Raw genomic sequence first — 16,625 nt, 5'->3', positions numbered from 1 at the left:
AGAGAGCGAGAGAGATGGAAGGAGAGAGCGAGAGAGATGGAAGGAGATAGCGAGAGAGATGGAAGGAGAGAGCGAGAGAGATGGAAGGAGAGAGCGAGAGAGATGGAAGGAGAGAGAGATGGAAGGAGAGAGAGATGGAAGGAGAGAGAGATGGAAGGAGAGAGCGAGAGAGATGGAAGGAGAGAGCGAGAGAGATGGAAGGAGAGAGCGAGAGAGATGGAAGGAGAGAGCGAGAGAGATGGAAGGAGAGAGCGAGAGAGATGGAAGGAGAGAGAGATGGAAGGAGATAGCGAGAGAGATGGAAGGAGAGAGAGATGGAAGGAGATAGCGAGAGAGATGGAAGGAGATAGAGATGGAAGGAGAGAGCAAGAGAGATGGAAGGAGAGAGCGAGAGAGATGGAAGGAGAGAGCGAGAGAGATGGAAGGAGAGAGAGATGGAAGGAGAGAGCGAGAGAGATGGAAGGAGAGAGAGATGGAAGGAGAGAGCGAGAGAGATGGAAGGAGAGAGCGAGAGAGATGGAAGGAGAGAGCGAGAGAGATGGAAGGAGATAGCGAGAGAGATGGAAGGAGAGAGCGAGAGAGATGGAAGGAGAGAGAGATGGAAGGAGAGAGCGAGAGAGATGGAAGGAGAGAGAGATGGAAGGAGAGAGCGAGAGAGATGGAAGGAGAGAGCGAGAGAGATGGAAGGAGAGAGCGAGAGAGATGGAAGGAGAGAGAGATGGAAGGAGAGAGCGAGAGAGATGGAAGGAGAGAGCGAGAGAGATGGAAGGAGAGAGAGATGGAAGGAGAGAGCGAGAGAGATGAAAGGAGAGAGCGAGAGAGATGGAAGGAGAGAGCGAGAGAGATGGAAGGAGAGAGCGAGAGAGATGGAAGGAGAGAGCGAGAGAGATGGAAGGAGAGAGAGATGGAAGGAGAGAGAGATGGAAGGAGAGAGAGATGGAAGGAGAGAGAGATGGAAGGAGAGAGCGAGAGAGATGGAAGGAGAGAGCGAGAGAGATGGAAGGAGAGAGCGAGAGAGATGGAAGGAGAGAGAGATGGAAGGAGAGAGAGATGGAAGGAGAGAGCGAGAGAGATGGAAGGAGAGAGCGAGAGAGATGGAAGGAGAGAGCGAGAGAGATGGAAGGAGAGAGAGATGGAAGGAGAGAGCGAGAGAGATGGAAGGAGAGAGAGATGGAAGGAGAGAGCGAGAGAGATGGAAGGAGAGATGGAAGGAGAGAGCGAGAGAGATGGAAGGAGAGATGGAAGGAGAGAGAGATGGAAGGAGAGAGAGATGGAAGGAGAGAGCGAGAGAGATGGAAGGAGAGAGCGAGAGAGATGGAAGGAGAGAGCGAGAGAGATGGAAGGAGAGAGAGATGGAAGGAGAGAGCGAGAGAGATGGAAGGAGAGAGCGAGAGAGATGGAAGGAGAGAGAGATGGAAGGAGAGAGCGAGAGAGATGGAAGGAGAGAGAGATGGAAGGAGAGAGCGAGAGAGATGGAAGGAGAGAGATGGAAGGAGAGAGCGAGAGAGATGGAAGGAGAGAGAGATGGAAGGAGAGAGAGATGGAAGGAGAGAGCGAGAGAGATGGAAGGAGAGAGAGGAAGAGATGGAAGGAGAGAGAGATGGAAGGAGAGAGAGATGGAAAGAGAGAGCGAGAGAGATGGAAGGAGAGAGCGAGAGAGATGGAAGGAGAGAGAGATGGAAGGAGAGAGAGATGGAAGGAGAGAGAGATGGAAGGAGAGAGAGATGGAAGGAGAGAGCGAGAGAGATGGAAGGAGAGAGCGAGAGCGATGGAAGGAGAGAGAGATGGAAGGAGAGAGAGATGGAAGGAGAGAGCGATGGAAGGAGAGAGCGAGAGAGATGGAAGGAGAGAGAGATGGAAGGAGAGAGAGATGGAAGGAGAGAGAGATGGAAGGAGAGAGAGATGGAAGGAGAGAGAGATGGAAGGAGAGAGCGATGGAAGGAGAGAGCGAGAGAAGGAGAGAGCGATGGAAGGAGAGAGAGATGGAAGGAGAGAGAGATGGAAGGAGAGAGAGATGGAAGGAGAGAGAGATGGAAGGAGAGAGCGATGGAAGGAGAGAGCGATGGAAGGAGAGAGCGAGAGAGATGGAAGGAGAGAGAGATGGAAGGAGAGAGAGATGGAAGGAGAGAGAGATGGAAGGAGAGAGCGATGGAAGGAGAGAGCGAGAGAGATGGAAGGAGAGAGAGATGGAAGGAGAGAGAGATGGAAGGAGAGAGCGATGGAAGGAGAGAGTGAGAGAGATGGAAGGAGAGAGAGATGGAAGGAGAGAGAGATGGAAGGAGAGAGAGATGGAAGGAGAGAGAGATGGAAGGAGAGAGAGATGGAAGGAGAGAGAGATGGAAGGAGATAGAGATGGAAGGAGAGATGGAAGGAGAGAGAGATGGAAGGAGAGAGAGATGGAAGGAGAGAGAGATGGAAGGAGAGAGAGATGGAAGGAGAGAGCGATGGAAGGAGAGAGAGATGGAAGGAGAGAGAGATGGAAGGAGAGAGAGATGGAAGGAGAGAGAGATGGAAGGAGAGAGAGATGGAAGGAGAGAGAGATGGAAGGAGAGAGCGAGAGAGATGGAAGGAGAGAGAGATGGAAGGAGAGAGATGGAAGGAGATAGAGATGGAAGGAGAGAGAGATGGAAGGAGAGATGAAGGAGAGAGAGATGGAAGGAGAGAGAGATGGAAGGAGAGAGAGATGGAAGGAGAGAGAGATGGAAGGAGAGAGAGATGGAAGGAGAGAGCGATGGAAGGAGAGAGCGATGGAAGGAGAGAGCGAGAGAGATGGAAGGAGAGAGAGATGGAAGGAGAGAGAGATGGAAGGTGAGAGAGATGGAAGGAGAGAGAGATGGAAGGAGAAAGAGATGGAAGGAGAGAGAGATGGAAGGTGAGAGAGATGGAAGGAGAGAGAGATGGAAGGAGAAAGAGATGGAAGGAGAGAGCGATGGAAGGAGAGAGCGAGAGAGATGGAAGGAGAGAGAGATGGAAGGTGAGAGAGATGGAAGGAGAGAGAGATGGAAGGAGAGAGAGATGGAAGGAGAAAGAGATGGAAGGAGAGAGAGATGGAAGGAGAGAGAGATGGAAGGTGAGAGAGATGGAAGGAGAGAGAGATGGAAGGAGAAAGAGATGGAAGGAGAGAGCGATGGAAGGAGAGAGAGAGAGAGATGGAAGGAGAGAGAGAGAGAGATGGAAGGAGAGAGAGATGGAAGGAGAGAGAGATGGAAGGAGAGAGCGATGGAAGGAGAGAGCGATGGAAGGAGAGAGCGAGAGAGATGGAAGGAGAGAGAGATGGAAGGAGAGAGAGATGGAAGGAGAGAGAGATGGAAGGAGAGAGAGATGGAAGGAGAGAGCGATGGAAGGAGAGAGCGATGGAAGGAGAGAGCGATGGAAGGAGAGAGCGATGGAAGGAGAGAGAGATGGAAGGAGAGAGAGATGGAAGGAGAGAGAGATGGAAGGAGAGAGAGATGGAAGGAGAGAGCGATGGAAGGCGAGAGCGAGAGAGATGGAAGGAGAGAGAGATGGAAGGAGAGAGAGATGGAAGGAGAGAGCGATGGAAGGAGAGAGCGAGAGAGATGGAAGGAGAGAGAGATGGAAGGAGAGAGAGATGGAAGGAGAGAGCGATGGAAGGAGAGAGAGATGGAAGGAGAGAGAGATGGAAGGAGAGAGAGATGGAAGGAGAGAGAGATGGAAGGAGAGAGCGAGAGAGATGGAAGGAGAGAGAGAGAGAGATGGAAGGAGAGAGAGATGGAAGGAGAGAGAGATGGAAGGAGAGAGAGATGGAAGGAGAGAGAGATGGAAGGAGAGAGAGATGGAAGGAGAGAGAGATGGAAGGAGAGAGAGATGGAAGGAGAGAGAGATGGAAGGAGAGAGAGATGGAAGGAGAAAGAGAAAAAGTTATTTTCACATACCTGCATATTTCCACAACATCCCTTAAATGTTCCCATAATGTCCCTACAATGTTCTGTTATCCACCAAGTTATTTTCTGCAGGTGTGTGTTACTCACCAGTTCATTCCTCTCATCTGCCAGCAGGGTGTTTCTGTCCTCCAGCTTCCTGGTAACAGAGTGGAGCTCAGCTATCTTCAGCTGGGACCTCCTCGCATCCCGAATATCTTCCACATCCTGAGAGAGTGAGAGAGAGAGAGAGCGAGGGGGGGTAGAGAGAGCGAGGGGTGGTAGAGAGAGCGAGGGGTGGTAGAGAGAGCGATGGGTGGTAGAGAGCGATGGGGGGGTAGAGAGAGCGAGGGGGGAGAGAGAGCGAGGGGGTAGAGAGAGCGAGAGAGAGAACGAGGGGGGGTAGAGAGAGCGAGAGAGAGAGAGGAGGAGAGATATATATTTATATATATATAGAGAGAGAACGAGAGGGAACGAGGGGGGGTAGAGAGAACGAGGTGGGGTAGAGAGAACGAGGGGGGGTAGAGAGAGCGAGAGAGAGCGAGGGGAGATAGAGAGAGCGAGGGTAGGTAGAGAGAGCGAGAGAGAAGATATATATATAGAGCGAGAGCGAGAGCGAGAGCGAGAGAGAGAGAGAGAGAGAGAGAGAGAGAGAGAGAGAGAGAGAGAGAGAGAGAGAGAGAGAGAGAGAAATGGAGGAGATAATCATGCATAAAGACAGTGTGTGAATAAGTTGACCACCAGGTGTTTTGGAAAATGCCATGCCGGTCAAATGTGTGTGTGTACAAGTGTACCTTTAAAAATGATGTTTTATTTAACCGTTATTTAACCAGGTAAAACCCATTGAGGTTAAAAAACTATTTTGCGAGGGAGACCTGGCAAAGAAGGCAAAACAGGGAAATAGCAGCGTGTCCATAAAACAATACAGAAAAATACAGAATACACAAAAGACAAAGTGTCACAAGTTAAAGATACAATTGAAGATAAGAAACAACTTCAGATGTCACAAACAGTGTTGTCAATCAGAGTCAGGCAAAGACACTAACTCCCCTCACTTTAAAATCTTCTGAAGCATGTAATCAAGATGAAGGGGCATTATGGGAAAAATATTTTTCCCCATCTCAATTCTAGCCTTAGGAACAGACTGTGAACGAAGACTATATTGAGTGACTGATCTGTGTGTGTGTGTGTGTGTAAGCGTGCTTGTGTTTGTGAGTAATTGCATGCGTGTGTGTGTATTTTCATGGGGCTGCCCTCACCTGGTTGTTGAGGTAGTCAGAGGTGTCCCCCAGGGCCACCTCTCTCTTGGGGCTGCTGTGATGCCTCTCTGCCTCCCTGACATGACCCAGCTGCTCATCCAGAGCCTCCTTCTGCAGCTGGAGCTTCTGGGCATAACCAGCCTGCACCCCCAGCTCCCTCTCCAACGCTGACACCACACGGTCCTTCCCCTTCAGCTCATCCATCTAGTGAGAGGACAGATGGGAGAGAGACAAATATAGTGAGGAGAGATGGGAGGATGAAGAGAAGAGAGAGAGAGACAAATATAGTGAGGAGAGATGGGAGGATGGAGAGAAGAGAGAGAGAGACAAATATAGTGAGGAGAGATGGGAGGGTGGAGAAAAGGAGCGAGAGAGAGACAAATATAGTGAGGAGAGATGGGAGGATGAAGAGAAGGAGAGAGACAGACAAATATAGTGAGGAGAGATGGGAGGATGGAGAGAAGAAGAGAGACAAATATAGTGAGGAGAGATGGGAGGATGAAGAGAAGGAGAGAGAGAGACAAATATAGTGAGGAGAGATGGGAGGATGAAGAGAAGGAGAGAGAGAGAGACAAATATATTGAGGAGAGATGGGAGGATGAAGAGAAGGAGAGAGAGAGACAAATATAGTGAGGAGAGATGGGAGGATGAAGAGAAGGAGAGAGAGAGACAAATATAGTGAGGAGAGATGGGAGGATGAAGAGAAGGAGAGAGACAGACACATATAGTGAGGAGAGATGGGAGGATGGAGAGAAGAAGAGAGACAAATATAGTGAGGAGAGATGGGAGGATGAAGAGAAGGAGAGAGAGAGACAAATATAGTGAGGAGAGATGGGAGGATGAAGAGAAGGAGAGAGAGAGAGACAAATATATTGAGGAGAGATGGGAGGATGAAGAGAAGGAGAGAGAGAGACAAATATAGTGAGGAGAGATGGGAGGATGAAGAGAAGGAGAGAGAGAGACAAATATAGTGAGGAGAGATGGGATGAAGAAGAGAATGAGAGAGAGACAAATATAGTGAGGAGAGATGGGAGGGTGGAGAGAAGAGACAAATATAGTGAGGAGAGATGGGAGGATGAAGAGAAGGAGAGAGAGACAAATATAGTGAGGAGAGATGGGAGGGTGGAGAGAAGAAGGAGAGACAGTGTGACAGTGAGAGTGAGACAGAGAGAAAAGGTAACATCTTCACTCTGGAACTCTTTAGCCTCATCTCCAGCTGTTCTCCCTCTCATTCTCCAAACCATTACTCTCCTCCTTCCAAACCAGATCATTATTCTCCAACCCATTACTCTCCTCCTTCCAAACCAGCTCATCATTCTCCAACCCATTGCTCTCGTCCTTCCAAACCAGCTCATTATTCTCCAACCCATTGCTCTCCTCCTTCCAAACCAGCTCATTATTCTCCAACTACAGACTAAGGCTCCAACAAATTATACGACACCAACATTGTTGAGAGAAATTCATTCATGAACCTTAGTTCACACTCCCCCCGTTCTTCTCTCAGCCTGTCCTCATCTCACTCCCTTCTCTCATCCCTCTCTCTTCCTTTACCTCTTCCCATCCCCCTTTCGGTTTCCTTGTGAAATATTATAGCCGTGGCTGTAAACTTTTACAGCTGCAGAGATCTCTTTAATGGCCCTGTTTTTCCACTGTTCTTCTGTGCTGTAGTTAATCAGTCTCTCTGTTATCTGGGTCTCTGTTAAATACAACTGGAGATCAACATAGTGCAATTCAAGCTCTCCGTCAGATTACTACAATAAGTTAAAGATGGACTTCAGTAGAAGTGCATACGCGGAACGGAATGAGAGAACGAGATCTATTGTTAGAGAGTGGTTCCCATTTCAGTTAGCTGTGGTTAATGATTTATATGGTTTATGGTCCTAATTTGGATTGAAGTTCGGTTCACTTTCAGGTCACTCACCAGACCAGACACTCCAGTCTCACACATGGACTTTGTGTGATGTGGGTTAGGATCGATGAGGAGTTATGATTTGTGGCCGGGGTTACGGTTTGCAGACAGGCACGTGATCACGTTACGGTCGACTCACCACCCGGCGGATGTCTCTCTCGCAGTCTCTCTTGATGCGATTGATCTCATCCTGGTGCTGCTGGTAGGCTGTTCGGAGGTCGGCTGCTTTGGCCTTGTCTGCCTGCAGCGTGTTAGACAGAGCCTCCTCAACCTGCTTCCGTGCTGTCTCCTGCTTCAGGACCTGGGGGGAACACACACACAGCTAGCATGTGTAGCGTTACACTTTCCATCTAGTATACACTTCAAGTATACGCCCCCTGAAGCAATTAAGATGATTGGGGACATAGTAATGTCACATGACTTTTAGAAACAAAGAAGATGCTCTGAACAACAACTTTCAAGTCCAGACTAAACACAGGCTTGAAGCTTCTTATTCTGAAAACAAGGCCTGTGAGGGGAGTCTAGCTGGTAGTAGAAGGAATTAACAGAATTAACTAGCACCAGGCTAGGATTCTGATTGGCCATGGGGAGAAAAAAAAATCCAATGCAGGTTGGATTCAAATTGAGGCCCCAGGCCAGCCTACCTCCTGCTGTAGTCTGAGTCTCTCCCCATCGAAGGACCTCCTGGCCTCCTCCCGGGCCTCCCCTAGCAGGGCACTCTTCAGCTTGTCCGCAGCCCCGTCCCTCAGTGCGTGGACCAGCCCCTGCAGCCGGTGCACTTCCCCGTCGCGGATCTTAATGGTACGCGCCAGCTCCAACTCGTGTTGACGTGCCAACGCCTCGCGGGCGGCGGCCAGCTCGCGGAGCTTCTCCTCGTGCAGTTTGGCGCGGAGGTCGGTGAGGACGACCGTGTGTTTGTGTTGTTCTAGTTCCCTGGCTTGCCTCTGCTCCTGGAGACGCTCTCTCAGCTTAGAGACCTACCCAGGGGAGGAGAGGGGAGGGAGGGATAGAATAGAGGGGAGGGAGAGGAGCGTGGGATAGAGGAGAGGGGGGAGAGGAGGGAGACGAGGGTGGGATAGAGGAGAGGGAGGGAGAGGAGGGTGGGATAGAGGAGAGGGGAGGGAGGGACAGAGGAGAGGGAGGGAGAGGAGGGTGGAACAGAGGAGAGGGGAGGGAGAGGAGGGTGGGACAGAGGAGAGGGAGGGAGAGGAGGGTGGGATAGAGGAGAGGGGGAGAGGAGGGTGGGATAGAGGAGAGGGGGAGAGGAGGGAGAGGAGGGAGAGGAGGGTGGGATAGAGGAGAGAGGGCGAGGAGGGTGGGACAGAGGAGAGGGAGGGAGAGGAGGGTGGGATAGAGGAGAGGGGGAGAGGAGGGAGAGGAGGGAGAGGAGGGTGGGACAGAGGAGAGGGAGGGAGAGGAGGGTGGGATAGAGGAGAGGGGGAGAGGAGGGTGGGATAGAGGAGAGGGAGGGAGAGGAGGGTGGGACAGAGGAGAGGGAGCGAGAGGAGGGTGGGATAGAGGATAGGGGAGGAGCGAGACAAACGGGAGGAAAAAGAGGAGAGAAAGAGTGACGTTTGTAAGGGAATAGGAAAAAGAGAGATAATGATTCTTAATAGTATCATTAACAGTAGATCACAAAAGACCAACAGATAATGATATCATTATCAACATCATCAATTGCATCCTTATCATCATCAGAGGGGAGGGGCATACCTTGCCCTTCTCCTGCTGCATTTCTATCTGGAGGTCCATCAGCTTGTTCCGAAACTCCTCACTGGCTGTCTGCGCAAAGTCACCCATGACCTCAGTCCTCTCCTTCCCGCGCGTCTTCTTGGGATGCGGGGCTGAGGTGTGCGTGGTCGATGACATTGTGCTCCGTCCGCCCAATTAGAGGGTACGGCTCAGAGTGGATGAGGAAGTGGAAGAGAGAGTCAGGTGCTGCTCTTCCTCCCCACACAGCCTTCCCTATGTACCTTCATCATCCTCATCTACATCATTGGCTGGAGATCCCTGTCTGTCCTGCAGACAGGAAAAAAGAGAGCGGGAAAGCGAGCGAAAGAGAGAGAGAGAGCATCATAATTATTATCATCATCATCATTATTCACAGAAATTACTACATTTATTCAAAATTTTAACTTATTAAACCCAGAAGAAAAACTACAAATACTCATGGGAGAAGGAGCAATGTATTTAAATATGTATTTTCCTGCCATAGCCTGAAGGACACTGAATAATAACATCTGCATAGTAAACAGTAACTTACTTATTATTACTATTATTGTTATTACTATTATTATTGTTGTTTATCATTCCAAATAGTAGTGGTATGGGTGGTAATGGTAATGATAACAGTGTAGTGATGGTGGTGGTAGTAGTAGTGGTATGGGTGGTAATGGTAATGATAACAGTGTAGTGGTGGTGGTGGTAGTAGTAGTGGTATGGGTGGTAATGGTAATGATAACAGTTTAGTGATTGTGGTGGTAGTAGTAGTGGTATGGGTGGTAATGGTAATGATAGCAGTTTAGTGATTGTGGTGGTAGTAGTAGTGGTATGGGTGGTAATGGTAATGATAACAGTTTAGTGATTGTGGTGGTAGTAGTAGTGGTATGGGTGGTAATGGTAATGATAGCAGTTTAGTGATTGTGGTGGTAGTAGTAGTGGTATGGGTGGTAATGGTAATGATAGCAGTTTAGTGATTGAGTGATTGTGGTGGTAGTAGTAGTGGTATGGGTGGTAATGGTAATGATAGAAGTGTAGTGGTGGTAGTGGTAGTGGTAATGATGACAGTTTAGTGATTGTGGTGGTAGTAGTAGTGGTATGGGTGGTAATGGTAATGATAGCAGTTTAGTGATTGTGGTGGTAGTAGTAGTGGTATGGGTGGTAATGGTAATGATAGCAGTTTAGTGATTGAGTGATTGTGGTGGTAGTAGTAGTGGTATGGGTGGTAATGGTAATGATAGCAGTTTAGTGATTGTGGTGGTAGTAGTAGTGGTATGGGTGGTAATGGTAATGATAACAGTTTAGTGATTGTGGTGGTAGTAGTAGTGGTATGGGTGGTAATTGTAATGATAACAGTTTAGTGATGGTGGTGGTAGTAGTAGTGGTATGGGTGGTAATTGTAATGATAACAGTTTAGTGATTGAGTGATTGTGGTGGTAGTAGTAGTGGTAATGATGACAATCTACTATTGACTTATCATTTTATTGTTATTATTTTTGTATTTAATTTTGTATTATTTACTACCATTTTATATTATTATTAGGTATTGTTTATAATTTTATTGCAATGTATATTGTATACATTGTTGCTTTAGCAATATTGACAATGTTTTTCATACCAATAAAGCAGCTTGAATTTGAATTTGAGAGAGAGAGAGGACCAACAGGTGAGTAACAGCACTGAGTATGTTTACATGCACACTAATAATTCAATATTAAATTGATTATGGCAGTAGGCCGAGTACAGCAATAGTCATGTAAACACTTTATTCTGCCTATCTTAAATCGGCGTGAGGTCAAAATTGAAGTAAGCACACACCAATTAAAACACCTGGTTTCCTAAACAATATTTTATAATTGTTAGGACATGTAAACAGGCTGAATCAGAGTTCCAGCTGTGTATTTGATCTGCACATGTGGCAACACCAGTAGTACAATCTTCCCCCTTCAGCGCGAGTGAAGTAAGTTCTGAAAAACTGAAAGTCGGCATTTCAGAAATTGTTTTCGCATACAAACTTCACGTCTGAACTCAGAATCAAATAGGTTTCCCCAAAATAACATGGTCGCGGTGGTAGAGTGTTCATTCTGATTGGTGATTTAAATCCCAGGAAGCCCGATGTCAGATGTGTCCCTGGAAACAGGATTATTAGGAAAATTATTCTTCTTGCATGTAAACATGTAAACGTTTTAAACTATTATATTAATCTGACAATCCAGTCATCATATTATTGAGTGCATTTAACCATACTCATTGTTACATTTCATTACTACATCAAGTGAAGGCCTCAGGTATGAGAGCCAACAAGCATTGTGTGAAAATAAAATCATAGCCTAGCACAGTGGAGCCTGAGGAAAATATAGAAAATAGTTTGAGAAGTAGAAACACACAGACACGTTTGTTTGTTGTTTCTCTGTAATAGTACTAGCCACCTAGCAATTTTATTGTCACGCCCTGACCTGAGATATCTGTTTTCTTTATAATTTGGTTAGGTCAGGGTGCGACTAGGGTGGTTACGCTAGTTTTTGTTTTGTCTAGGGGTTTTGTATTGTCTAGGGTTTTTGTATGTATTGGGTTTTGTAGGTCTAGGTGATTTGTATGTTTATGGTGGCCTGATATGGTTCCCAATCAGAGGCAGCTGTTTATCGTTGTCTCTGATTGGGGATCATTTAAGTAGCCATTTCCCTTTGGTGTTTGTGGGTTCTTGTCTATGTGTAGTTGCCTGTCAGCACTCATTTGTATAGCTTTGTACGTGTCATTTAGTTATTTTGGTTAGTTTGTTCAGTGTTCATTTTTAATATAATGAAGAATGTACACATACCACGCTGCACCTTGGTCCGATTCATATAACGAACGTGATATTTATAAAGTTGTCTTTAGCTAGCCCAGATAGGTTCCCAATGTCCCAACCTCATAATTAGCTACCAAGAAGCAATTTCTAATCAAGTTAGAGTAGCTAGCTTGTTCTAACTATCTTAGCAGACATTCCTGCTGGCAAGGTTGGTAGACTTTAGAAAAGCAAGCAATTAGTAAATGTACTGAATTAGACACACATTCCTGTCAATCTTTTACCCAGATTTTAGCATATTTAGTTTCTTAAAAAAATAACCACCAGTCAGGATACAGACAGCACAAGAGACATGCTTAGATATGCAGAAAAATATATATTTTTACATAGAATTAAGCATAATGATAATGGAACTAGATTGCAGGAAAAAGCTGTTTCAGTTGTTTGAAAAATTCTAAATTCTCCAACTTCAGGAAAAGGGTCCTAGCGTTGCATCGAACCATCCCCCAGCCATCCTCACGTACATTGTGCCCCCCCCCACACACACACTCACAAAACACAAACACACCTCCAATTCAAATCAAATCAAATGTTATTGATCACATACACATGGTTAGCAATGTTATTGATCACATACACATGGTTAGCAGATGTTATTGTGAGTGTAGCGAAATGCTTGTGCTTCTAGATCTAATAGTGTAGCAGTATCTAACAGGTAATATCTAACAATTCCACAATAAAACCTAATACGCACAATCTAGTAAAGGAATGGGATAGGAATATATAAGTATAAAATATATGGATGAGCATTGACAGAGCGGCTAAGATGCAATAGATAGTATAGAATAGATAGTGTAGTATACAGTATACACTACATACATATATGTAAACATTCTTAAAGTGGCATTATTAAAATGACTAGTCTTCCATTTATTAAAGTAGTCAATGATGTCAAGTCTGTCGGTAGGCAGCCTCTCTGTGCTAGTGATGGCTGTTTAACAAACACACACACTTTCAAACACCCACAGAGAGCACACTGGAAAATCTCCGGCCATTCATCATAATCCAATCCCTACAATCCCTAGAATCCATAATCCCTACAGCCAAGAGAACCCTACATCCAAGAGAACCCTCTACTATTACAGCCAAGAGAACCCTACAGCCAAGAGAACCCTCCACTACTACAGCCAAGAGAACCCTACACCCAAGAGAACCCTACACCCAAGAGAACCCTCCACTACTACAGCCAAGAGAACCCTACAGCCAAGAGAACCCTCCACTACTACAGCCAAGAGAACCCTACAGCCAAGAGAAACGTCTACTACTACAGCCAAGAGAAACGTCTACTACTACAGCCAAGAGAAACGTCTACTACTACAGCCAAGAGAAACGTCTACTACTACAGCCAAGAGAAACGTCTACTACTACTTCCAAGAGAAACGTCTACTACTACAGCCAAGAGAACCCTCTACTACTACAGCCAAGAGAAACGTCTACTACTACAGCCAAGAGAAACGTCTACTACTACAGCCAAGAGAAACGTCTACTACTACATCCAAGAGAAACGTCTACTACTACAGCCAAGAGAAACGTCTACTACTACAGCCAAGAGAAACGTCTACTACTACAGCCAAGAGAACCGTCTACTACTACAGCCAAGAGAAACGTCTACTACTACAGCCAAGAGAACCATCTACAGATACAGTCAAGAGAACCCTACAGCCAAGAGAACCCTCTACTACTACAGCCAAGAGAACCCTCTACTACGACCGACAAGAGAACCCTCAACTACTACTACAGCCAAGAGAACCCTCAACTACTACTACAGCCAAGAGAACCCTCAACTACTACTACAGCCAAGAGAACCCTACAGCCAAGAGAAACCTCTACTAATACAGCAAAGAGAAACCCTACAGTCAAGAGACACATCTACTAATACAGCAAAGAGAAACCCTACAGCCAAGAGACACCTCTACTAATACAGCAAAGAGAAACCCTACAGTCAAGAGACACATCTACTAATACAGCAAAGAGAAACCCTACAGCCAAGAGAAACCTCTACTAATACAGCAAAGAGAAAGCCTACAGCCAAGAGAAACCCTACAGCCAAGAGAAACCTCTACTAATACAGCAAAGAGAAAGCCTACAGCCAAGAGAAACCCTACAGCCAAGAGAAACCCTACAGCCAAGAGAAACCTCTACTAATACAGCCAAGAGAAAGCCTACAGCCAAGAGAAACCTCTACTAATACAGCCAAGAGAAAGCCTACAGCCAAGAGAAACCTCCACTACTACAGCCAAGAGAAACCCTACAGCCAAGAGAAAGCCTACAGCCAAGAGAAAGCCTAAAGCCAAGAGAAACCTCCACTACTACAGCCAAGAGAAACCCTACAGCCAAGAGAAAGCCTACAGCCAAGAGAAACCTCTACTAATACAGCCAAGAGAAAGCCTACAGCCAAGAGAAACCTCTACTACTACAGCCAAGAGAACCCTCAACTACTACTACAGCCAAGAGAACCCTACAGCCAAGAGAAACCTCTACTAATACAGCCAAGAGAAGCCTCCACTACTACAGCCAAGAGAAGCCTACAGCCAAGAGAACCCTCTACAGCCAGGATAACCTTCTACTACTTCAGCCAAGAGAACCCTCTACTACTACAACAGCCAAGAGAGCCCTAAAGCCAGGTGAACCAAACTGCCAGGAGAACCCTCTACAACCAAGAGAATCTTACAGCCAAGAGAACCCTCTACTACCACAGGCAAGAGAAGCCGAGAGAGCCCTACTGCCGAGAGAGCCCTACAGCCAAGAGAGAGCCCTACAGCCAAGAGGACACCACAGCCAAGAGGACACCACAGCCAAGAGGACACCACAGCCAAGAGAACCTTGCAGCCAAGAGAACCCTGCTGCCAAGAAAGAGCCCTATAGCCAAGAGAAACCCTACAGCCAAGAGAAACCTCTACTAATACAGCAAAGAGAAGCCCTACAGCCAAGAGAAACCCTACAGAAACCCTACAGCCAAGAGAAACCCTACAGCCAAGAGAAACCCTACAGTCAAGAGAAACCCTACAGCCAAGAGAAACCCTACAGCCAAGAGAAACCTCTACTAATACAGCCAAGAGAAACCTCTGCTAATACAGCCAAGATAACCCTACAGCCAAGAGAACCCTCTACTAATAGAGCAAAGAGAAACCCTACAGCCAAGAGACATCTCTACTAATACAGCCAAGAGAAACCCTACAGCCAAGATAAACCTCTACTAATACAGCAAAGAGGAACCCTACAGCCAAGAGAAAGACTACAGTCAAGAGAAACCTCTACTAATACAGCAAAGAGAAACCCTACAGCAAAGAGAAACCCTACAGCCAAGAGAAACCCTACAGCCAAGAGAAACCCTACAGCCAAGAGAAACCCTACAGCCAAGAGAAACCCTACAGCCAAGATAAACCTCTACTAATACAGCAAAGAGAAACCATACAGCCAAGATAAACCTCTACTAATACAGCCAAGAGAACCCTCTACTAATAGAGCAAAGAGAAACCCTACAGCCAAGAGACACCCTACAGTCAAGAGAAACCCTACAGCCAAGAGAAACCCTACAGCCAAGATAAACCTCTACTAATACAGCAAAGAGAAACCATACAGCCAAGAGAAACCCTACAGTCAAGAGAAACCCTACAGCCAAGAGAAACCCTACAGCCAAGAGAAACCTCTACTAATACAGCCAAGAGAACCCTCTACTAATAGAGAAAAGAGAAACCCTACAGCCAAGATAAACCTCTACTAATACAGCAAAGAGAAACCCTACAGCCAAGAGAACCCTCTACAGCCAGGATAACCTTCTACTACTTCAGCCAAGAGAACCCTCTACTACTACAACAGCCAAGAGAGCCCTAAAGCCAGGTGAACCAAACTGCCAGGAGAACCCTCTACAACCAAGAGAATCTTACAGCCAAGAGAACCCTCTACTACCACAGGCAAGAGAAGCCGAGAGAGCCCTACTGCCGAGAGAGCCCTACAGCCAAGAGAGAGCCCTACAGCCAAGAGGACACCACAGCCAAGAGGACACCACAGCCAAGAGGACACCACAGCCAAGAGAACCTTGCAGCCAAGAGAACCCTGCTGCCAAGAAAGAGCCCTATAGCCAAGAGAAACCCTACAGCCAAGAGAAACCTCTACTAATACAGCAAAGAGAAGCCCTACAGCCAAGAGAAACCCTACAGAAACCCTACAGCCAAGAGAAACCCTACAGCCAAGAGAAACCCTACAGTCAAGAGAAACCCTACAGCCAAGAGAAACCCTACAGCCAAGAGAAACCTCTACTAATACAGCCAAGAGAAACCTCTGCTAATACAGCCAAGATAACCCTACAGCCAAGAGAACCCTCTACTAATAGAGCAAAGAGAAACCCTACAGCCAAGAGACATCTCTACTAATACAGCCAAGAGAAACCCTACAGCCAAGATAAACCTCTACTAATACAGCAAAGAGGAACCCTACAGCCAAGAGAAAGACTACAGTCAAGAGAAACCTCTACTAATACAGCAAAGAGAAACCCTACAGCAAAGAGAAACCCTACAGCCAAGAGAAACCCTACAGCCAAGAGAAACCCTACAGCCAAGAGAAACCCTACAGCCAAGATAAACCTCTACTAATACAGCAAAGAGAAACCATACAGCCAAGATAAACCTCTACTAATACAGCCAAGAGAACCCTCTACTAATAGAGCAAAGAGAAACCCTACAGCCAAGAGACACCCTACAGTCAAGAGAAACCCTACAGCCAAGAGAAACCCTACAGCCAAGATAAACCTCTACTAATACAGCAAAGAGAAACCATACAGCCAAGAGAAACCCTACAGTCAAGAGAAACCCTACAGCCAAGAGAAACCCTACAGCCAAGAGAAACCTCTACTAATACAGCCAAGAGAACCCTCTACTAATAGAGAAAAGAGAAACCCTACAGCCAAGATAAACCTCTACTAATACAGCAAAGAGAAACCCTACAGCCAAGAGAAACCCTACAGTCAATAGAAACCTCTACTAATACAGCAAAGAGAAACCCTACAGCCAAGAGAA

At 46.6% G+C, this 16,625-nt stretch overlaps 1 protein-coding gene across 1 annotated transcript in view; it reads right to left on the bottom strand.

Moving 5' to 3' along the window:
- LOC110504413 (janus kinase and microtubule-interacting protein 1) overlaps window positions 1-16,625 on the bottom strand; it is a 51,342-nt gene that overhangs the window by 12,537 nt on the left and 22,180 nt on the right. The window contains exons 2-6 of the mRNA XM_090219479.1: window positions 8,760-9,065; window positions 7,691-8,023; window positions 7,186-7,347; window positions 5,138-5,341; window positions 3,990-4,106 (exon numbers count right to left, since the gene is read on the bottom strand). Coding sequence (XP_090075605.1) covers window positions 3,990-4,106; window positions 5,138-5,341; window positions 7,186-7,347; window positions 7,691-8,023; window positions 8,760-8,915 — 972 coding nt within the window. The 5' untranslated portion in view covers window positions 8,916-9,065. The remainder of the gene's footprint in view (window positions 1-3,989; window positions 4,107-5,137; window positions 5,342-7,185; window positions 7,348-7,690; window positions 8,024-8,759; window positions 9,066-16,625) is intronic.

The sequence above is a fragment of the Oncorhynchus mykiss genome, chromosome 25 (genome assembly GCF_057628025.1).
Source record: "Oncorhynchus mykiss isolate SJ-2025 chromosome 25, ASM5762802v1, whole genome shotgun sequence".
Lineage (NCBI taxonomy): Eukaryota > Metazoa > Chordata > Actinopteri > Salmoniformes > Salmonidae > Oncorhynchus > Oncorhynchus mykiss.
The sequence above is the reverse complement of the archived record's forward strand: the minus strand, read 5'-3'. Positions and strand labels throughout refer to the sequence as shown.